This window comes from Bos mutus, chromosome 16, assembly GCF_027580195.1.
Source record: "Bos mutus isolate GX-2022 chromosome 16, NWIPB_WYAK_1.1, whole genome shotgun sequence".
Classification (NCBI taxonomy): domain Eukaryota; kingdom Metazoa; phylum Chordata; class Mammalia; order Artiodactyla; family Bovidae; genus Bos; species Bos mutus.
In genome coordinates, this window is record NC_091632.1 from 15683063 (window position 1) to 15707006 (window position 23944).

General features: G+C 38.9%; 1 protein-coding gene across 3 annotated transcripts in view; it reads left to right on the top strand.

Annotated features, from left to right (window-relative positions):
* RPS6KC1 (ribosomal protein S6 kinase C1) overlaps nt 1–23944 on the top strand; it is a 204023-nt gene that overhangs the window by 153101 nt on the left and 26978 nt on the right. For 2 of the 3 annotated variants that reach the window (XM_005888537.2, XM_070384769.1), the window contains 4 exons: nt 2664–2711; nt 3917–4049; nt 17606–19186; nt 19458–19547. In XM_005888537.2, coding sequence (XP_005888599.2) covers nt 2664–2711; nt 3917–4049; nt 17606–19186; nt 19458–19547 — 1852 coding nt within the window. The remainder of the gene's footprint in view (nt 1–2663; nt 2712–3916; nt 4050–17605; nt 19187–19457; nt 19548–23944) is intronic. The other variant, XM_070384767.1, reaches the window with a different exon arrangement.

A 23944-nucleotide genomic window follows, 5' to 3' on the forward strand; every position in this document is an offset into this window, starting at 1 on the left:
CTTTCAAGCTCATTCAGGTTGTTGGCTGTATTCCTTTCTTCGGAGTTGTAGGACTGTGGTTGCTAGCTCTCAGCCAAGGGTTGGTCTTTGTGCCTAAAAGCTGCCTGTTCCTTCCCATGCTTACTGTGAGTTCCTAGAGGTATGTCCAGTGTTTACATGTGGACCTCTGTGTCTTGGAGCCAGCAGTAGCACCTCTCTCTCATACTATGAATCCCTCTGATTTCCCCTTCTGGCATATCAGTTTTGTGCATCATTACAGTTCTGGACCGAGACAGTTCTCTAAGGGTTCATATGATTTGATTGAGCCCACTGAGATAATCCAAGGTAATCTGTTTTAAGGTCTGTATCCTAATTGCATCTGCAGAGTCCTTTTGGCCAATAACATAACATATTCACAAGTTATGGAGATTAAGGTATGAGCATCATTGGCAACTGTTTTTCTGCTTACAACATGCTGATGAAAAGCTTGAAGTCTGGTTGGGATATAGATCAAAGTGACCAAATAAAACCATATTGAAGAGGCTGGTATCGTATACAGCAGGAAAACATAGGAAGACAAGCATCAGTGACATTTGAGCTGAATATGGAAATATGAGTGCTTGTTTGATAAGGGGCTGGGTGAACATTTCAGGGAGAAGAAGCTATAATAGTAACAGCAGTAATAGTACCAAGTGGCTGTACCAAGTACTTTTAAAGATTATCTCACTGAAATTCTCACAAATGGTAGATACTATTATTATCTACCATTATGGGCTTCCCTTGTGGCTCAGCTGGTAAAAGAATCTACCTGCAGTGCGAGATACCTGGGTTCAATCCCTGGGTTGGGAAGATCCCCTGGAGAAGGGAAAGGCTACCCACTCCAGTATTCTGGCCTGGAAAATTCTACAGACAGTCTGTGTGGTCGCAAAGAGTCGGACATGACTAAGCGACTTTCACTTCACTTCACCATTGTATCTTCTACAGATGAAGCTGTAATATCTTCACATATGGAGTGGGAATGGTAAAACTATCTTACTGGGTAATTGAAAGAATTAACAATGATTCCACGTGACTAAAGCATAGCACATAGTAAACACTGAAATCATGGTAGGTGAAGGAGAGTGGAGGTGGAAAAGAGAAATACTTAGGGGGTAGAATTGACTAGACTTCTAGGTCACTGGTCATGAAGGTGGGGACGGGAGAACTCACAGGACTTAAGGAGCTTTTTGATTTAGGGGGTTTCATGGGTGATAATATTATTTAATACTGTTAAGAGGTGAAACTGGGTTTTGTTTTTAGTGAGAAGAGGGCTTTGGGAAGAGGATAGGAGTTAAGGAGGTATCCGTGGGAGTATTTGTTTGAGATTAGATGGAGTAGAATAGGATCGATGAAGCACTCAGAAGAGGGGTCAAAGATGAAGTTGTTGCTATGACTTCAGATTCATCAGGTCTTAAACAGGTTCCTCATTTTAACTCGCCTGTTTGTTCTCAGCATTCTTTTATTTCCCCAAGCTTGATACCTTCTTTTACCCTTGGCTCCCATCACTGAAGAGGGCAGGAAAGAAGGCCGTGTATACAGTGCTGACAGATTGCTGGGTGTTTACAGATTTCTGTGTGCAAGTTCTCCCGCCACGGCCCATTTCAGACTCTGCTGCTTCATGTGCTTCTCTCTACACTAGAGACGACATGGGGTGCAAAGCCTAAGATACTTACTGTCTGTATCTCTCCAGGAATAGTTTGCCAACCTCTGCTGTAATGTCTCCAAAATGATAAGATCAACATGATATAAAATATGTAAATATCGAATATATTTATAAACTATAAATGTAAATATGGGAGGATAATTCCCTATCTCTGTTCACTCTTTTCATCAAGATGGGTAGGGGGAGTAGGTGGTTTGAGGGGGTGATGTGTGAAATTATGAGGGATCTTGAAGTCATTTTTTGGATGTATGCTTTTTCTCTGAATAAGAAAAGTGACATGATATAACATAATGTTTTAAAAAGAAAACCTGCCTACTATTTTGAGAATAGAGCATAGGACAGCAAAGATGGAAGCAGAGAAATCTGTTGGGAGGCCATTGTTATAATCCGGGTAAATCTTTGTTTTATTCAGGGTAATACCTGTGGAAGGGGTGAGGTGAGTTCAGATTCTGGATCCAGTTTGAAGAGAGAGCTGGCAGGATTTGCTGATGGGAAAAGAGGATTTAAGGATGAGTCCAGGATGGAGAAGTAGCACCAGAGGGTGCCTTGGGTTGAGCCTGAGTTATTGAGATCACATTGTAGCAAGTGGCTACGTGTGAGGTTTTGGGAAGAAAATTGAGACTTCAATTTCTGTAAAACAGTTATTTATTTATTCATTTTTTACTTAGCCACTTAATGTTTCATAAGGAAAAGTTCTTTTTCTAAAATAATTTTTCCTTTTAAGAATTATATTTTAAAATAAATCTAGGAAAACATGGTAGAGTTTCTAAAATATGGCATTTTTAGAAAGGAAATAGCCTTTGGATAAGAGTTTTCACTGTGTGATTTGGTGACTTTAAAAAAAAGCCTATTCACAAATTAGCGGTTTTGGCTGAGTCAGTTTCAGCACTTTCTCCCCAAACCTTTAGTATGGTTTCAAAAAGTTATGAGTTCGTATTTCATTATATTGTAAATAATTTATTACTCATGTCTTTTTTTGTAGGTTTTACTTGTAATGGACACAAGGACAGAACAGACATTTATTTTAAAAGTAAGAATTTTTCTGTTTAATGAGTTTAGAAATATGTTTTCAAATTATGCTTCTGAAAGAAAGTATTTTTTTTCTGGGTGTTTGAATGTTTTTTTTGTGTGTTTACAGTCATCTGGATTCACTTTATTCTGTGTCCTTCCATCACAGTTGATAAATACTCTGTAGCATACATTTAAAAAGAGTGGAGGAAATAATTTGGATAAGTTGAAGGCTCCTTTTATGCTGTTTAAATGTATAGTGTATAATTTAAGTACATCTCTAATATATTTTGCATAATTTATGAAGACCACATGCAATCATACATTTGATTATGATTACAGTTCTTAAGAGCTGAAATTTTACCTTAAAGTCTTTGTTAAAGGTATTTGGAAAAGTGTTATCTACGTCCCTGGCCGTGTCTTTTACCTAAATTCAATTTTGATTCTCTGTATTATTCAATTTGTAATTAAGTGAATAAGGGAAGAACCCCCCCCAAATTTTGTAATTTCAAAATCATATTTGAAGTGGATTTTGATAGTGCAATATTCTAAAAGTATCCTAATTTTAAGCATTTCCTCAGCATCCAGAATTAATGAATTTCAAATTAGTGTTATGTTTTTCTGATATTTTTCCTTTTACTTATCAGCATGGCAGTAGGTCACATTGACATACACTGAAATAAAATTTTCTCTCTGCGTGTACTTTACTGCTGCTATTTCCTCAGGTTTTTAAACCAGGGTGTGACGTGAGGAACTCCACATACCTTGTTCCTTTGGAGAAAACTTAAAATGATCTTCGTATTTTTTTTGGAATAGAATTTCAAAACTGCCTGTTTAATCTCGGAATACCTTTTGTGTCTCAGGAATTTGAATTGATCTCACGATGTCTGCTGCTTTGAAGATACACATAAGTAAAATAAAACTTAAGAAAAGGTCATAGAGAAATAACTGTGTGTCATCCTGATGACTTAGTTTGAGAGCATCTCTAATAAAAACACTGACCCACGTAATTGATTTTAATGGCAGCTTTGTGGCATCTTCAGTGCTCTGGACTCACGCCAGATGCCATCAGCAGAGCCTCCAGGGACCGAGGGGCATAGAGCAGCAGATGAGTGGTTTCTCTGAAGCCCAGAGTAACTCGGATAGATTAGTTTGGTTGATAAACACAGAGCACAGCAGGCTCCAAAGGCAACTGAGGGTACAACTGACCTTTTTGTTCTCTGTCAGGGTCTAAGGAAAAGCAGTGAATACAGCAGGAACAGAAAGACCATCGTCCCCCGCTGTGTGCCCAACATGGTGTGCCTGCACAAGTACATCGTTTCTGAGGAGTCAGTATTTCTTGTGCTGCAGCACGCAGAAGGTTGGTTTGTAGCTTAAATTGTTTATGCACTGAAGCCGAGCACCCTTCTTAGCTTTTTAGTTTCTATAATGTCCTTCTTCCTTCTGTCATTACTTGAGTGGATAAAACATACGAAACACATGTGAGAAACTGTTTCCTATTCCTCTGCTCGCCACCTGCCCCCCCACCCCCGCCCACTTTGAGTTGCGAGGGACAATGAAAGCCCAGGCGAGCAGCAGATTTCATTTGAACCGTAGGAACATTCTTAGATATGCTTAACTGCTTCCTTACTCTGAGGATGGGTCCAGTATGACGAGAACTTTAATGCGGCCGTGTGCTAAGAGGACTAGGTTTTATTTTAGGAATTTCTCTTGTTCTTTGCTGAAAAAGATACATTAATGTTAGATGACAAAATGAAAAGCATCCCCTGAAGAATTAATTAATTACCTCCTTTTTTAGAAGGCGTAGGTATTTGCTTAACGTTTGACATTAACTAGTTATTCTGATCTGGGTTTTTATGAATACAGCCATTGGCATCACATATGGGTACAAAGCAGAGGCGCAGTGCTCTGCCTTCAGACTCTTTATGAGATTTCAGCTCTTAGTAAAGGGAACAGGTGGCAAAAAAAATACTACGTTTTGGTTTGTTTTTGCCCTTTAACACCTGAGTTTAAATAATTAGTCTTCTATTAAAATGAACATAGCATATAAATATAAATGCACAAGATAAACAATTGCCTTTTGGATTTTGAGAGATTTTTTTAAGTGGTAAAGAAAATTACCATGTTTCAAGAAGGTGTTGTTATTATTTTTACGTCACTGAGAATAAAGAACTGTTGTGCTTTAGTAATAGGCATAACATTTGAATTGAATGCATTTTGCTAGGAAAATGAGTCATTGCTTTGTGGAATGAGGTCTCTTATGGTAACTAATGTAAGATTTTTGACAGGGGCAATAAACTATTAATATTGTTTATTATGAAGTACAGCACAAGATAACTACAGATGGAGGGAAGACCTCCATATGTAGTATTTAATAGGAAATTCAGAAGGGGCTCCATGGTCTCTCAGGTATTAAGAGAGTTAATTGCGTGTGTGAATTGGATAACTAATTCACCTTTGTTCAGACATTATAGACAGCTTTTATCTGAGGATACCAGTGCATTACAGACATTATTGAATTAGAGGTCATGTCATCTGATAGCGAAATACAGCCACCTCTGGTGTGGAACAAAATAACTTGCGTAGTAATAATCCATAATAATTTAGAACAAGGTCAGTAGGATGAATGTAATTATAGTCAATATTCTATTACCCAGTGTGGATTATTCATGTTGGAGATAATCTGTGGTAAATTTCCAATCCTGGTTTACCTCTGCTATTTGAGCTTCCTCTTCCTGTTTTTCCTTTTCCTTCTCCAAATACTTAATTTTTTCTTATGCCATCTTATCATTTCTTATACTTCTTAAAGCTCATATTTCAACTGATTTTACCTTGTTACTATAGACGATGTTTATAATCTGCTTTAAAGCCATAGACATGTGGCTTTCAAATTTTTCAGTGTTTTAGATTGTCTTCACCAAATTTCTTTTCCTTTGCTGTTGACCATGCCTGACTTTGAATGATCATATGGAATGGAATTTGTCCTGGATTATTTAAATGGGGGGAAGGTGGGGGGATGGGGGTGGGGAGAGGAGAGAAATTGCTGTTGACAGTTTATTTCAGGTGTTTATTGTTTAATTTTTAAAAGATTTTATAATACAAATAGATTATAGTAGAAATAGGGACTCTGGATTCATTTAATATTCAGCAAATTTATTGAGTATGTACTGTCTATTAGACTTTTTTTTTCAATGAACAAGACAGGAAAATAAACTTAGATTCTTCTTGTGGAAAGTCAGACAGAAAATGAAAGAGTGATAATATCAGCTAATAATGGGGACTCTACTCATTTCTGGGGTTTCCCAGGTGGTGCTAGTGATAAAGTACTGGCCTGCCAGTGCTGGAGATGCCAGAGACAAGGGTTCAATCCCTGGATCGGGAAGATTCCTTGGAGGAGGGAATGGCAACCCACTCCAGTATTCCTGCCTGGAGAATACCGTGGACAGAGTAGCCTGGCTGGCTGTGGTCCATAGGGTCACAAAATATTGAACACGACTGAAGCGACTTAGCGCTCATTCATACTCATTTTTAACAGAGATCTAATAGAAAGTGACTGGGTGACAATTTTAGTTATTCAAGGAAGGCTACTCTAAAAAAGTGACATTTAGAGGAGTTCTGAATGACAAAAGAAATAACCCTTTGAATGTAAGGCGGAAGCCCGTTCTAATAGGGATCAGTGTGAAAAATCGAAGGCAGAAGTAAACTTGGTTGGTTTGATGAACAAGAATGGAGACCATTCAGTTGGATCTAGCAATCGATGGCTTTGGTGTTACATGAAGCTACGGAAGAAGCAGGCAGGAGCAAGGTAGAGACTTTGGCTTTCATTCAAGGGCATTGGGAAGTGATTGGACATTTTAAGCAGTGACACGATCTGGTTCACATTCAAGAAAATCCCTCTGACTGTTATATGTGGAATGGATTATAGAAAGTCAAGAGGAGACGCAGTGAGCGGGCTAGTAAAATCGCCTGGGCAAGAGATGATGATGGTATGGCCTTCTGGGATACTATGGAGTTGCTTTGAGGGTAATTAATGGGACCCTATGTGGGCTTCCCTGATAGCTCAATTGGTAAAGAATCTACCAGCAATGCAGGAGACCCTGGTTCAGTTCCTCAACCAGGAAGATCCTTTGGAGAAAGGAAAGGCTACCTACTCCAGTATTCTGGCCTAGAGAATTCACAGTCCATGGGATCCAAAGAGTCGGACACGACTGAGCAACTTTCACTTTCACTTTTCACTTTCAGTGGGACCTATGATGGATTTAAAGTTAGGGGGAGGAGAATTTAGGATGCTTTCCTGGATTTGGCATGAGCAGTCAGGTGAACTGGATGGGGGACAGTGTGTTACCTTTTATGTGTCGCTGGTACTTTGTTACCTGTGAAATAGGAGGTTGTGCATTTATCATAAAAATATCACTTTCATATGCATGAGTGGCTATTAATGAAAAAGTAAACATTGAAGAATTGTTTTCTCCATAATATAAATGTTTGAATATTTATGGTTTGGGCTTTAACTTCCCTTTGCTTACAGAACTATTCATTTTCCACACAAGTCTCTTGGACTAATTTTCTTAACATTTTAATTCATTCAATTAGAAATATTTTGGGCACGCTCTGGGCTCTTAGTTTTAACATGCGTGCATGCACGCTAAGTCGCTTCTTAGCGTGTGTCTGACTCTTTTGTGACCCTATGGACTGTAGCCCACCAGGCTCTTCTGTCCATGGTATTCTCCAGGCAAGGACACTGGGGTGGGTTGTCATGCCCTGGGATCTTCCCAACCCAGAGATTGAACCCACGTCTCTTATGCCTTCTGGATTGGCAGGCAGGTTCTTTACCACTAGCGCCACCTGGGAAGCCCTAGTTCTAACATGTGCTGTGCTCACTCACTCAGTTGTGTCCGACGTTTTGCAGCCTCATGGACTGCAGGGTGCCAGGCTCCTCTATCCATGGGGTTCTCCAGGCAAGAGTACTGGAGTGGCTTGTCATGCATGCCCTACTCCAGGGGATCTTCCCAACCCAGGTCTCCTGCATTGCAGGCAGATTCTTTACCATTTGAGCCACCAGAGAAGCCCCAGTTCTAACATGGTAATGAGCAAAACGAAGAATATGTCCTCATGGAGTTAATAGTATAGAGGCAGAGCAGACAATAAGCAAATACATTGGTAAATATATGAGGGAATGCCAGAAGGGTGAGTTGAGGGTTTCTATTTTACATAGAGTGGTCGATCTTATTAAGAAGGGAACATTTGGCAGATGACCTGAGGGAAGTGAGAGAGGGAGCAGATGTGGACGTGGGAGGGAAGAGTATTTTGGCAAAGAGAACAAGCTCATAGGCCTGGAGGCAAGAGTGTATTTGCTGTACAAGAAACAGCAAGGTCAGCGGTGGCTGCAGCAGAATGTGAAGAGTGACAGGAAATGGTCTCGTGGAGGTGGGGACACATGTGGACAGAGCCTCCTCAGACACTTTCAGAACATAGTTTTATTCTGAATGGAGAAGAAGTTACTGGGGCATATTGAGCAGAGAAGTGACAAGGTAGGGATCACTCTGGTTGCTTGGTGAAAAACAGAATCTAGGAGGAAAAATAGAATTTAAGAGGGAGACCACTTTGGAGGTTGTTGAAGTAATCCAGGAGAAGTCAGCGCTGGTGTGGACATAGAGGTGGAGGTGGTGAGAAATGGTTATTAGATTGTGAATGTATTTTGAAGACAGAACTGGCATGGTTCTGCCTTGTATGACTCCATGGATTTGGGCTCAAATAACCGAAAGAATGGTTTCCATTTACTAAGATAAAGAAAGCTCTGGGAAGAGTAAATTTAGAGAGAAAAATGAGATTCGGTGTTGGACATTTGAGTGTGAAAGTGAACGTGTCTGTCTGACTCTTGGCAACCCCTTGGACTGTAGCCCACCAGGCTCCTCTGTCCATGGAGTTCTTCTGGCAAGAATAGTGGAGTGGGTTGCCATTCCCTTCTCTGGAGATCTTCCCAATGCAGGGATCGAACCCAGATCTCCCACATTGCAGGCAGATTCTTTACCATTTGAGCTACCTGGGAAGCCCCTTTTGAGTTTGAGATGCTTATTAAATTAAATTTCTAGGTGGTGTTGAGTAGGCAGTTGGAAATGCCAGACAGGATTTTAGGAGAGGGGGTTAAAACAGGTATTGTTCCTATGAATGGATCTCTTAATTCTGTTTGAAGAAGAAAAGGTGGGAGAAACAAATATATTCAGTCAAGGCTATGTGTGTCATTAAAAACTTTAGGTTCCTAAGATTAGAGATTATGATTCATTGTGTTGACAGATACCTGCACTTACAGGAATGCTTGGCACACAGAAGGTGCTCAGTGTATAACTGTTCAATATTGAGTAAGAAAAGATGAATGATTAGGTTATAAGAAAGTGGAAAAGCATCTGAGCATGAACATACCAATTAGGTGGGGGATAGGAAAGAGTTTCTCCTTAAGATACCTGGGGACCCAAGGGATAAAATTATTCTTATTAGCTAGTTTCTAAAAAATATTATAAAATGAATATAGAAAGAAATTTACGCTAGATGGAAGTCTATAAAATAGAAATGGAAATTCTTCCTTTTTCACTTTGATGCCCAAGAAATGGGAATATTGTCAGAAACTTCCTTTGTATATAAACATACACTCCTCCCTCTTCTTGCCTTTTCGAAAACCAGCTTGAACATCTGGAAGTTCACAGTTCACTTACTGTTGAAGCCTGGCTTGGAGAATTCTGAGCATTACTTTGCTAGCGTGTGAGATGAGTGCAACTGTGTGTTCTTTGAGCATTCTTTGGCATTGCCTTTCTTTGGGATTGGAATGAAAACTGACCTTTTCCAGTCCTGTGGCCACTGCTGAGTTTTTCAAATTTGCTGCCATATTGAATGCAGCCCTTTCACAGCATCATCTTTTAGGATTTGAAATAGTTCAACTGAAATTCCATCATGTCCAGTAGCTTTGTTCGTAGTGATGCTTCCTAAGGCCACTTGACTTCACATTCCAGGATGTCTGGCTCTAGGTGGATGATCACACCATCGTGATTATCTGGATCGTGAAGATATATTTTGTACAGTTCTTCTGTGTATTCTTACCACCTCTTCTTAATATCTTCTGCTTCTGTTAGGTCCCTACCATTTCTGTCCTTTATTGTGCCCATCTTTGCATGAAATGTTCCGTTGGTATCTCTAATTTTCTTGAAGAATTCTCTAGTCTTTCCCATTCTGTTGTTTTCCTCTATTTCTTTGCACTGATCGCTGAGGAAGGCTTTCTTACCTCTCCTTGCTGTTCTTTGGAACTCTGCATTCAAATGGGTATATCTTTTGCTTTTCTCTCTTGGCTCTTTGCTTCTCTTCTTTTCACAACTATTTGTAAGGCCTCCTCAGACAGCCATTTTGCTTTTTTGCATTTCTTTTTCTTGGAGATGGTCTTGATCCCTGTCTCCTGTAGAATGTCACCAACCTCTGTCCATAGTTCTTCAGATCTTCAAGCTGGTTTTAGAAAAGGCAGAGGAACCAGAGATCAAATTCCCAACATCCGTGGGATCATCAAAAAAGCAAGAGAGTTCCAGAAAAACATCTATTTCTGCTTTATTGACTATGCCAAAGCCTTTGACTGTGTGGATCACCACAAACTGGAAAATTCTTCAACAGATGGGAATACCACACCACCTGACCTGTCTCTTGAGAAATCTGTTTGCAGGTCAGGAAGCAACAGTTAGAACTGGCCATGGAACAACAGACTGGTTCCAAATCGGGAAAGGAGTACATCAAGGCTGTATATTGTCACCCTGCTTAAACTTATATGCAGAGTACATCATGAGAAACGCTGGGCTAGTAGAGCAGAAGCTGGAATCAAGATTGCCGGGAGAAATATCAATAACCTCAGATATGCAGATGACACCACCCTTATGGCAGACAGTGAAGAGGAACTCAAAAGCCTCTTGATGAAAGTGGAGAGTGAAAAAGTTGGCTTAAAGCTCAACATTCAGAAAACGAAGATTATGGCATCCGGTCCCATCACTTCATGGGAAATAGATGGGGAAACAGTGGAAAGAGTGTCAGACTTTATTTTTCTGGGCTCCAAAATCACTGCAGATGGTGACTGCAGCCATTAAATTAAAAGACGCTTACTCCTTGGAAGGAAAGTTACGACCAACCCAGATAGCATATTGAAAAGCAGAGACATTGCTTTGCCGACAAAGGTCCCTCTAGTCAAAGCTATGGTTTTTCCAGTAGTCATGTATGGATGTGAGAGTTGGACCATAAAGAAAGCTGAGCGCCGAAGAGTTGATGCTTTTGAACTGTGGTGTTGGAGAAGAGTCTTCAGAGTCCCTTGGACTGCAAGGAGATCTAACGAGTCCATCCTAAAGGAGATCAGTCCTGGGTGTTCTTTGGAAGGACTGATGTTGAAGCTGAAACTCCAATACTTTGGCCACCTGATGCGAAGAACTGACTCATTTGAAGAGACCCTGATGCTGGGAAAGATTGAAGGCAGGAGGAGAAGGCGACGACAGAGGATGAGATGGTTGGATGGCATCACTGACTCAATGGATATGAGTTTGAGTAAACTCTGGGAGTCGGTGATGGACAGGGAGGCCTGGTGTGCTGTAGTCCATGGGATCACAAAGAGTCAGACATGACTGAACTGAACTGAACTGAACTCCCTCTTCATCTTTCTGATATTTAAAAACAAATGGATTTCACATATTGTTCTATAGCTTGCTTTCCCCCTGTCCTAATAGTGTACTTTGATCATCTTTCCTATCAGTGCCTTGTATAGTTGTCTATATCCAGAGAGGCAGTATAGTATAGTCATTGAAAACAAGCATCTTAGAGCCAGACCACATTAGCTTGAAGGTTGGTTCGTAATTTACTAGTGGTGACCTTGCACAAGTCCCTTGGACTGCAAGGAGATCCAACCAGTCCATTCTGAAGGAGATCAGCCCTGCAATTTCTTTGGAAGGAATGATGCTAAAGCTGAAACTCCAGTACTTTGGCCACCTCATGCGAAGAGCTGAGTTATTGGAAAAGACTCTGATGCTGGGAGGGATTGGGGGCAGGAGGAGAAGGGGACGACAGAGGATGAGATGGCTGGATGGCATCACTGACTTGATGGATGTGAGTCTCAGTGAACTCTGGGAGTTGGTGATGGACAGGGAGGCCTGGCGTGCTGCGATTCATGGGGTCGCAGAGTCGGACACAACTGAGCGACTGAACTGAACTGATGCCTCTGTTTCCTTATGTGTAAAATGGGGATAATAAGAATTATGTAATAGTTATATAATTAACTATAATAATTACATAGGGTTGATGTAAGGATTAAGTAGTTGATATATGTAAAATACTCAAAATAGTGCCTAGTACATGTTTGCAGTATTGTTGTTTTATTTATTTTTGAGTAGATGCAGGGTATTTATTTCGCTGTGCTGATTTACTGTAGTTGATTTAAGTAGTCCTCTGTCAATTGTTGTTTAAATTGTTTCTAGTACTTGTCCCTATACATCTTTGTACATTTTTGTTTTGAGAGTTATTTAAATAATAGTTTATTCTAATTATTATTTATTACAATAAATTATTTAAATAACCAATAATTTATTAGAATTAAATGAAATAACCTAAGTGTATAAATATTTATTTAAAATTGAATTAATTAAGTAATAATAAATTATTGTTTATTTATGGAACAAATTTTCGTGAAGTAGAACTGCTGGGTCAAAAGATGATTTTTGATCATTTGTTCAGAAATATTTTATCATATGTATTAAAACAATTTGAATTCTGATAAGTAAATTGAACAGATTTTCTTTGCAATCTTGTAGAAAACCAATAGATGAAAATCTTAATGAGAGAGAATTCTTATTAAACTTTATGGATTGCTATTTTTGTAGCTTAAAATAGCTAATATCTACAATTTTATATGCTTCAACAGGGCTTAGAAAAGTGTCATTTATATTAGAGTATTAAAAATTATACATTTTTTAGATATTTTCTATTTATATTTGTGATTTAGCAATAATGGGATTTTCTAGGTTAATGTCATTAATGTTACAATAATAATGTTAATGTTTGTGTAAGCTTGTGTATTAGGCCTGATCTTAACTCTGTAGTAAGTAAAACCCATTCAGCTTCTGTGGATCAGGAACTTTGTGGAATAATATGTTTTTTGTAAGTTATGTGTCTTCATGATTTTGTAATTGAAAAAAAGTATGTCATAGGACCAAATTTTTGTTTCTGTAGCTCTATATTGAGCATTAAATCTAACTGGGGCCCCCAAATAGAATGGAGATGAGCTGAAACAGTTTTCTTCTCTCTGGAAAATGCAGTTTTTATATTTTGTGTTAGGGTACTCATTTAGGCTAGTAACAAATTTCATAAAGAAAATGCCGACAATTATATTAAAATTTTATCTGATAATGAAAAGAATGGAAATTAAATAAGATGCCATAGTTGATTAATCAAATTGGTAAACTTGCTAATGTTCAGTCTAGGTAAGATGCTATGAAGATGGCTCTGGTACACGTTGTAATAGGAGTGGATTCTGGCATAGCCTTTCTGTAAAGCAGTTTAATGACACATATCAGGAGCATTAAATATATTCATACTTCCTGACCTGCCACTTTCATTTCTGGTATTCTGTCCTGATGAAATAGTCAGAGGTGTTAAGTATTTGTAAATTAAACTATGAATATACAGTATTTAAATTCTAATTTAAAAGACTGGAAGCAAATGTTCAACAGTAGAGGAACATTTAAACACCTTATCTGTCTATCTCATGGATATGCTCTGTAGCCATTCAGGTTTGTATTCTCATGAAATGAGAAAATGCTTATGATAAGATGTTAGTTATGAAAAGTCTGAAAAAAATATACTAATGGTTAATACTGTTTGTGGTTGAATTATGTATTCTGAATTTTCTGCTGTTCTCCTTGTCCTTTTCTGTATTTAAATTTATTTTCATAGTAAAACTATTATATGTATCAGTTTTAGAATAAGAAGAAAATATGACCAAAATAATGACATTTTTAGTGTGCATAAGCTTTTCCTTGAAAGATTTTCAAAAATTTTTAAAAATATCATTGTTTTAAAACTCTATTTAATAAATATTTAATTCCTATTATTTTACTTACTACACAGAATCCTCTCTTTGTAGTTATGAAGACCCTGCAGTCTGGTAAAGGAGCTGATGAAAGCATAAAAGTAATATTAGTAGGAAATAGGATGTTGTAAATGTAATAAGAGGGATGAAGTGATACAGAGGATTCTAAGAAGATAGGAATTGTATCCAGTGAGGACATGTAAAAAAATTGATAAAAGAAAACAAATTCTGAAAGACCTTCAAGAATGGATAGGATTTTGACAAGCAGATATTGGGGAAACTAAAAGGGAAGAAAATTCTAAGTGGTATAAATATCAATTCAGTTCAGTTCAGTCGCTCAGTCGTGTATGACTCTTTGCAACCCCATGGACTGCAGCACGCCAGGCCTCCCTGTCCATCACCAACTCCCAGAGTTTACTCAAACTTATGTCCATTGAGTCGGTGATGTCATCCAACCATCTCATCTTCTGTCATCCCCTTCTCCTTCTGCCTTCAATCTTTCCTGGCATCAGGGTCTTTTCAAATGAGTCAGTTCTTTGCATCAGGTGGCCAAAGTATTGGAGTTTCAGCTTCAGCATCAGTCCTTCCAATGAATATTCAGGACTGATTTCCTTTAGGATAGACTGGTTGGATCTCCTTGCAGTCCAAGGGACTCTGAAGAGTCTTCTCCAGCACCACAGTTCAAAAGCATCAATTCTTTGGCACTCAGCTTTCATTTGAGCAAAAACCCAGCATGGGTTATATGTGGAGAAATTCTGTTCAGGTAAAATGCCATAGTAATTTGAGGGAGAGAACCAAATCATGGATTGATACTGCATTAGTAGGGGTTTAAATGCCCATATGGTGTTGGTACATCATTCAGTGAGGCTTCCCAGGTGGCACAGTGGTAAAGAATCCACCTGCCAATGCAGGAGATGCAGGAGATGCGGGTTCAATCCCTGGGTCAGGAAGAAATGGCAACCCACTCCAGTATTCTTGCCTGGAGAATCCCATGGACAGAGGAGCCTGGCAGACTACAGTCCATGGAGTCAGAAAAAGTCGGACATGACTGAAATGACTGAGGATGTACATTATTCAGTAGGTAGGCAGCAGGGGGATTTGGGATTTTGGAGAAATGACATGATAAGATCTGTGCTAAAGTGAAAAGCTTACTTGGGTAGCAATTAGTATGGCAGGGCGCCACAAGAAGGACTGACAGTAGAGGTCTAGTTGTAGCTGTAACGTTATTCCAGGAAGCACAGAGTGATCGGAGGAATTAGAAGTGGAGGACTGTGGGAAGCATGTGTAGATCTTATAGGGCTTTGAAACCTGTCAGATGTAGGAAGAACAGGGAGAGAAAGTGTCCAAGATGGTCCAAAGCTTTTGTGCCTCAGTAGCTCTGAAGTCAGAAAGAGGAAGTGATCTGGGGAGCAAAAATAAAGAATTTAAGCACAATCAGTTTTAGATTTGAGCAGCTCATCCAGGGTGTGTGTGTGTGTGTGTGTGTGTGTGTGTGTGTGTGTGTGTGTGTGTTAGTTGCTCAGTCATGTCCGACTCTTTGCGACCCCATGGACTATAGCCTACCAGGCTCCTCTGTCCATGGAATTCTCCAGGCAAGAATACTAGTGTGGGTTGCCATTTCCTTCTCCAGGAGATCTTCCTGATCCAGGGATCAACCCTGGGTCTTCTGCATTGCAGGTGGATGCTTTTTTTTTTTTTTTATTACACTGTCTGAGCTACTAGGGAAGCCCAATTAGCCTAAAAATAAATGCAACTTGTCTTAGAACTTTATTAGGTTCCTTGCTGATTACTGGAACGTTACAGCTACAGATAGTGGCCACTTTGTGATGGCGTATCTCATCACAAATGAGTAACCATTTGAGTTAACAAGCATTGAGTGATGCCTGTCATTTCCTGCACACCGTATCAGCAGTAGGTATGCTGCTGCTGCTGCTGCTGCTGCTGCTGCTGCTAAGTCACTTCAGTCGTGTCCGACTCTGTGTGACCCCATAGACGGCTCCCCCATCCCTGGGATTCTTCAGGCAAGAACACTGGAGTGGGTTGCCCTTTCCTTCTCCAACACATGAAAGTGAAAAGTGAAAGTGAAGTCACTTAGTCGTGTCCGACTCTTGGTGACCCCATGGACTGCAGCCTACCAGGTTCCTCTGTCCATGGGATTTTCCAGGCAAGAGTACTGGAGTTGGGTGCCATCACCTTCTCCAGGCAGTAGGTATAGAAAGATGAAAAAGACTTGGTCCTGTCCTTATGGTGGTTATAATCTAAGAGCACTGAAAACAGTAGATAACGTGATTTTTTGGATTTCACACAAGAATCCCAGCTTCAGGGTAGGCATTGCTTATTTATTTGCTTGCACTGTGTCTCTGTTGCTGCCCCCGAGCTTTCCCTGGTTTTGGCGAGTGGGGTGAGCTCGCATTCATTCATTGTGATGCGCAGCCTTCTCATTGCAGTGGCTTGTCTTGTTGCAGAGCATGGGCTCTGGACCCTCAGGCTTCAGTAATTGCAGCACAGGGGCTCTGTAGTTGTGACTCGTTGGCTTAGTTGCTCTGTGGCATGTGGGATCTCCCCAGACCAGGAATGAAAGCCATGTCCCTTGCATTGGTCAGGTGGGCTCTTAACCACTGGAACACCAGGAGAGTCCCACGGTTGGCGTTATTATCAGTGTGCTGGTGAAGGTATTTGTGATCAGAGGAATGGCATCGTTGTTGTCAAAGAAATGAAAAAAGATGGAATCAATGCATAGCTTATTTTGTGTGTGAGTGAGTGAATTTGAAAGCCATATATGAATCCTTAAAGTAGTTTGAATATGGGGAAATGAGACTCTTGCATATAATCTAGTGATGACAGAAGATTAGCTAAGAAAAAGCCACAGGGAAAAGTTAAAAGCCACAATGTTTGAATTAAAAAAATGGGATAAGTCTATAAACTAAATCACTGGTAGAAGATGTCTGGGTATCCTAGGAATAATATTATGACAACTACCCTTCATAGCATTTACTCTGTGCTAGGCACCATGTTGGATATTTATGTTATTTACTGAGTTCCTTTAAATGAAGTGAGATGCCAAGGAGAGAAAGAGTTTTTAGATGCTTCCATTGACTTTTTACAGATATAATTGACTGTCAATGATTATTTCCCCTAAGATTTAGTTACCTTTGTTACATGATGTTTAATAGCAACATTTAAAAATGTACTGAAAAAATTGCCTTCTTCTTATTAGTACAGGGTTTCATTTTTAGTGCATTATTTCCTATTTTGGAAGAAATAGTTGTATCTTCACAAAGTATGTTCCCATAATTACTGTTTTTAAGATTTATGGATCAGACTTATTCTTTTTGTAATACTGTTTTCTTGTCAGTAGAGCTTCGGTGGCCATGCTTGAAAAAATTATTAACAAAGTAGAACATAGATATTTATAGAGTTAATTATTTGTAAGTAGAATTTTAGCTGTGAAATTTCATATTTAGTTTTTGTTATAACCAGTTCTTCAAAGGGAGAAATAGGTTGATATTTATAAAATAATTGATATTAGGAGATATGCTTGAAACTGTACTCACCATTTATAAACTATTTTATTTAGTTTCTTTTTTCATTGCAGAAATTCTATTTAAACTCTTTGTTGTCATGAATCCCAAATCCATGAGCAACTGTTCTTCAAGAAGGCATTTTTATTAAAATGCTTCTTACAGCGTACTTGACATTAATGGGTATCATTGACTTGCTTTTGATTATTAGAATACTTTTTAGGTTTTTCTAATGGCTTCAATATGTAACTATTAATTTGGGGTTCTTAATTTTATTTTTTTGGTTGTACTTGTTCACAGGTGGCAAACTCTGGTCATATATCAGTAAGTTTCTCAACAGAAGTCCTGAAGAAAGCTTTGACATCGAAGAAGTGAAAAAGTCTTCAGTTGCTAAAGTTCACCTGCAGCAGCCAGCTTGTAGTCCCCAGGACAGCACCAGCTTTGAATCTGGAGGAAGTGATGGTGGAGCCACGCTCCAAGTTCTGCCTTTGAAGACTAGTCTTACTCCAAGCTCTCAGGATGATAGCAACCAAGATGATGGTGGGCAAGACAGCTCTCCACAATGGCCAGACTCCGGCTCCAGTTCCGAGGAAGAGTGCACTACTAGCTACTTAACATTATGCAATGAGTACGGGCAAGAGAAGATTGAACCAGGGTCTTTGAGTGAGGAACCTTTCATGAAGGCTGAAAGGAATGATGTTGATACCAAAGCTATAGAAAAGTTCCCAGGACAGCTTGCTACTGACGGCGACAGCCCCAGCAGACAGCTGAAGTTCTTCCCTGGAGATGATGGCCTTGAAGCCGCTAGTTCTCCAAGAACATCAGATTCCCTCAGTAGATCTAAAAACATCCCCATGGAATTCTTTAGGATAGATAGTAAGGACAGCACTAGTGAACTCCTAGGACTTGATTTTGGAGAAAAATTGTATAGTCTAAAGTCAGAACCTTTGAAACCGTTCTTCACTCTGTCAGACGGAGAAAGCACTCCCAGGAGCGTTAGGACGAGTGAAAGCAAGGTAGAGTGTGTAGCTCAGGACACGATTAGCAGGGGCTCAGATGACTCAGTCCCCGTTATTTCTTTTAAAGATGCTGCTTTTGATGATGTCAGTGGTACTGATGAAGGAAGGCCTGATCTTCTTGTAAATCTGCCTGGTGAACTGGAGCCAATGAAAGATGGCGTGGCAGTGGGACCTACTAAGTTCACACAGACTAATATAGGCATAATAGAGAGTAAACTGTTGGAAACCCCTGATGTTTTATGCCTCAGGCTTAGTACTGAACAGTGCCAAGCACAGGAAGAAAAAGGCACAGAGGAACTGAGTGATCCCTGTGGGCCTGAAGCCCACAGTATAACAGAGAAACACTACGTACAGGGGGATCTTGGGATGTTATTTTTACCAGCTGTTGATCATAGTAATACGGGAGACATGTCTTTGTTAGACAGTTCAGAGTCTCAGTTCCAAGGACTTAGCGCGGTTGAGTCACCAGGAACTGCAAACAACACGGAAGAAAGATTATTCCACATTTCTGACCCGCTCTCAGGTGCTAATGAATATAACGTAAATACAGACACTCTAAAAACTGAAGAAGTCTTGCTGTTTACAGATCAGGCTGATGATTTGGCTAAAGAGGAACCCGCTATATTTCAGAGAGACTTGGAGCCTAAGCAAGAGAGTGGGCTAGCACAAGAAGGAGACAAGGAAATACACCAGATTTTTGAGGACCTTGATAAAAAATTAGCACTGAACTCCAGGTTTTACATCCCAGAAGGCTGCATTCAAAGATGGGCAGCTGAAATGGTGGTAGCCCTTGATGCTTTACATAGAGAGGGGATTGTGTGCCGCGATTTGAACCCAAACAACATCTTATTGAATGATAGAGGTCAGGAACTTTTGCAAATGCATTTCTTTTTATTCGCTGTTGCTTCCAATTAACTGAGTAGGCGTTTTATCTTGTAATTAGTATCTTCATTTCCTGTCTAGAGCTTCATTATCAGTGCAGCAAATTCACCCCCAGTAATAGCTTCTAGTACTTAATGATGCCATTATTCTTAATGATACTGTTTTTAGCTACAAAAGGAGTAATTACAGTTCACTTCTGCAGAAAATGGAAGAGAAAAATGTTTTGATTTCTCCTGTCGTTTTGTTTTTAGGACACATTCAGCTAACGTATTTTAGCAGGTGGAGTGAGGTTGAAGATTCCTGTGACAGCGATGCCATAGAGAGAATGTACTGTGCCCCAGGTTAGAGCCGTCTCCTAAATGTCTCACTTGCAAAAGTAGTTCCGCAGCTCTCATTTCTTTATCCAAGTTGTATTTTCACTAGCCATTGACAAGATATTGGATCTGGTTATCTCTTTAACCCTTTAAAAAAGATTATTTGGGGGATAAAATCATTATATGGTCCATAGCATATGTGTAATGTATATTTGTTAGTGTATGCTGTTAAATGGGTTTATACTTCTCTTAGAACTGGCAATGAATTTGTAGAAATGTCTTAACTTCTTAGTGTTTAAAAAGACCTTTAAGTATCCTGAATCTCTTTGAAAAGAAAATCATTTATTTGACTGTATTGGGTCTTAGTTGCTGCAGGCAGGCTTAGTTTTTTCCATGGCCAATGGAATCTTAGTTCCCCTACCAGGGATTGAACCTCTGTCCCCTGCATTGCAAGGCAGATTATTAACCACTGGACCACCAGGAAAGTCCTCCTGAACCTCTTCAAATGGATCATTTTTATGATGTGAGAGGTAGATGACTAAAACAATAAAATTCCTAAGGCTATAAATGGATAAAATTTGAAATTAAAAAAAAAAACAACAATGTTGTGACTTCAGTGATGAGCCATCCTGACATTTTAGAACAGATTTTAAAGAATTCTTTCCATATTTGAGAAATTTTAGGAAGCATATTCTTCTTGTTTTGAAATAACCAAATATCTGACCCAACACGTTTCTTTTACTGTATTATCTTTGTTTTCTAAAATTAGAGACTTATTAGAGACTCTCTGGGGTTGTTAGGTCCTTTGCTGATAATTACAGGTCTCTTAAGCATATGAATTGGGTTTGAGTTACTTTCTCTGTCATCAGTGCAGATGGGGCTGTGTTTGAATCCAGTTTGTTCACCTTTTGCCTAGTATGGGCTTGCCTCATAGCTCAGTTGGTAAAGAATCCGCCTGCAGTGCAGGAGACCCCAGTTCGATTCCTGGATTGGGAAGATCTGCTGGAGAAGGGATAGGCTACCCACTCCAGTATTCTTGGGCTTCTCTTGTGGCTCAGCTGGTAAAGAATCCGCCTGCAGTGAGGGAGACCTGGGTTCGATTCCTGGGTTGGGAAGATCCCCTGGAGAAGGGAAAGGCTCCCCACTCCAGTTTTCTGGCCTAGAGAATTCCAAGGACTGTATAGTCCATGGGGTTGCAAAGAGTCAAACACAACTGAGCGACTTTCACTTTCAGCCCCTTTGGATGGCCAAAGTTGCTTTACTCGTCACCGCTCTGGATTGTATTGACATGATCAGCTTAGTTGTTGATTAATACAGTGTTTAATGCTTACTAGCAAACCAGCGTTTTGTTGATGTTAACATTGTTTCCCTGCATAATGGGAAATAATTACAAGGATTGAAAGAGCTATATGGTTTTTAGTTGTAATTTTCATTGTTAAGAATTATTTCTTTATTGGGGAATAGAAAAGTTTTTCAATATGCCAAGCAGATATCCTCAAACTATTTCCTGAAAACAATGATTTAGATTTTCTTCTTAGTGTTATACTCTTTTCTTTTCTCTTTTGTCCCCAAATTAGGATTGTTTGATTTTGTTTCTTCCTAGGGGCTATAAAGCATAGAACATGCCTACATTTTTTTGTTTCTCACAGATAGATAATATTACGCTGGCTTTTGATCTTATTAGTATGATTTAGTTAATGGGATAACAAAAAAAATTTCATAGTGAAATGACTTTATTATGGTTATCTGCTTTATTTTTTGACAGACTTTCCTCCTTTCTAATTTGATAATAAACAATATTTTAGGCACCAATGTATATAAATATGTATGTTAATATGATGAATTTCAAGGTTTTATTGTTGTTCAGTAGCTAAGCTGTGTCTGACTCTTTGTGACCTTATGGACTGCAGTATGTCAGGCTTCTCTGTCCTTCACTATCTCCTGGAGTTTGCTCAGATTCAAGGATTTAGGGTCAACATTAAATCTGGGAGTTGTTTTTCTTTTTTAAGTAAAACCTGTTAAGTCCTTAAGTGTAGTATAAATCTCACATCAAAAGCAGATGTTTGTAAAGTAGTTTAATGTTTATAACTGACTCTTTATTTCCTATTTTTCTTCTCACTTTCTTGTTGAAAACTATCTGAAGGGTTGTACTTTGGCTTTCTAGCAGATTATTTTTCTTCAAACTACAGACATGTTTAACATCCATAGCATGTTGACCCCCTGAGAATTCTAATACATGTGGAACAAAACCATATGACGTTCATCAGCACATACATACTTTGGGCTCTGTATGCAGCTGAATACAGTTTTGTGTACTGAATTTAATTCAGATCAGTTTCCAAGTTCTAATTTTTAAGCCTTTTCCCAGAAATAGCAGTTCCCAAAGTTCACCAGCAGGTGGCAGTCTACCATTAATGGATTTTTGCTGTCATGGTCTAGGTTGTCCTTCACTAACATTTGAAAAAAGCTGTCGTCTGAAGAAGGGCTTTGTTTTAATTATTTATATAAAAGAACTGCAGGCTTTATGAGTTACAAAAGTGTTATAGTATTGAGGCATATATTGAACAATGTGAGAAGTCTCTTCATTCCTTGGACCTATTAATTTATCAATAGGATAAAACTCAGATCAGTAATGGCCTTAATTGAAAAGTAATGCTGGTATTCTAGTTCAGATGATTTGAAGCCTAGAGTTGCAGAACTCAAAGTTAAGTTTGTGTACTCCTGCCCATTGCTTATGATGAAGGGGAATTGCATTTGTAAGGAGCAAAAATTTGTGATTTACTGTTTCTTTCAAAACTGAATAGCAGTGCTGCTGATAAAAATACAAGTAGACTTTGCTCCTCTTCTCAGAGGGGTGGAAGCAGTGATAAGAAGCTGACGTTTCAGTGGTTAAAATCACAATCAGTGAGCACATGGGGACATAGAGTACTAAATTATCTTTTGATCTACTCCTTGTAGTAGTAAGGGTTGAAGTACTTCTCCCATGTCCCCCTTTCCCTCCTGTTTCCCAGCTCTGACCTTAGTACTATTGCCCAAGTAACTCTGAAGCAGGTTAAGCAGCTGATGTTTGCTTAGAAAGTAAAGTTGTCGGAAGATTGTGATGAGAACGACTCACTTCTGTTTAAACAGCGTGTAGCCTCTCCCTCACCACTCGTCTCTCCTGGGAATCCTTATCACACATTTGTCCTAAAAACATTGTCCACCTGCCCTGTACTCTATAATATCAGCAGTGTATCTTTTTATCTTGTGGATGATGTGCCTTTATATTTTGAGAAAATTTTCCAGTAACAGATTCGACAGAAACTTGAGCAAATGCCAGACTAGCAGGGGGGCCATTATTCTGCTCTATAAATAAGTTTAAAAAAGAAAACACACACAGAGAAACCTGTGAATCAACATGTTTTGGTCTAATTGAGGGGAAAAGCAAGATAGATAAATTTTGAAATGCAAATGATCACCTTCTGTTATTTAAGTATAGTTTCTGCCAACTTTGAGATCTTAGATTTTAAAAAGTCAGTTATTTCAGCAATATATATACTACCGGGGATGTCTGATGTTCACAAGTTTCTATAGTGAAACGAAGAACTTAAAAAGTTGTCACTTTTTTATATTAAAGAAAATAAATCCAACAACAAAAAGACAAAAACCATGGAGCTTTCTCTGTCTACATCTGTGAAAAAGCCAGCAAATAAATGGCTGCAGCTGCAGGCCCATCAAGAGGGTCTTGAGAATACGAATTCACTGATCAAACTCAGCCCTGTTTTCAAAGTAGAAGCCATTCCTTTTATGTTCACTTGTATCCTTAGATTATCTAGGATGATTCTCTAGAAAGGTTTTATTTTAAATAAACATCATTCATGGCAAATGGGTTCCTTTCATACCATAGAAACACAGAACAGAGTTCAGGAAAAGAAAGAGTGAAGAAATAGTCCCCAAAGTGGGAATAGATTTTATAACATGACAGTATAAGTATAGCACTATCTAGTGCCCATCTGAGGAGAGTTTTAGATATTAAGAGATGTCTAGACAGATTCTCCTATTTTTTTAAACTTATTTATTTTTAATTGAAGGATGATTGCTTTACAGTATTGTGTTGGTTTCTGCCATACATCAGTCTCCTGTTTTTTGTTACTAGAGATTTTAGGATAATCTGGAGTATTATAGAAAAACTGGAGTTAACTAGTTACTCTTCTCCAGAGGGCTTCCTTTTAGTTACTCATTTTATTTCTGTTTGTATATACACACCTACAAACACAGATTTATGTAAAAGATTTTATGTGCTTTATTACTGGAGCTATTAGCTTATCATAATATAGAATAAAATTTTTGTTACACTATTTTAAATATAGAGGAAAAATACAATGTCAAAAAAGTATTTTTTTCTTTTACCAGTATTTTTTTCTTAGTGGTCTGGTCTTTTATCA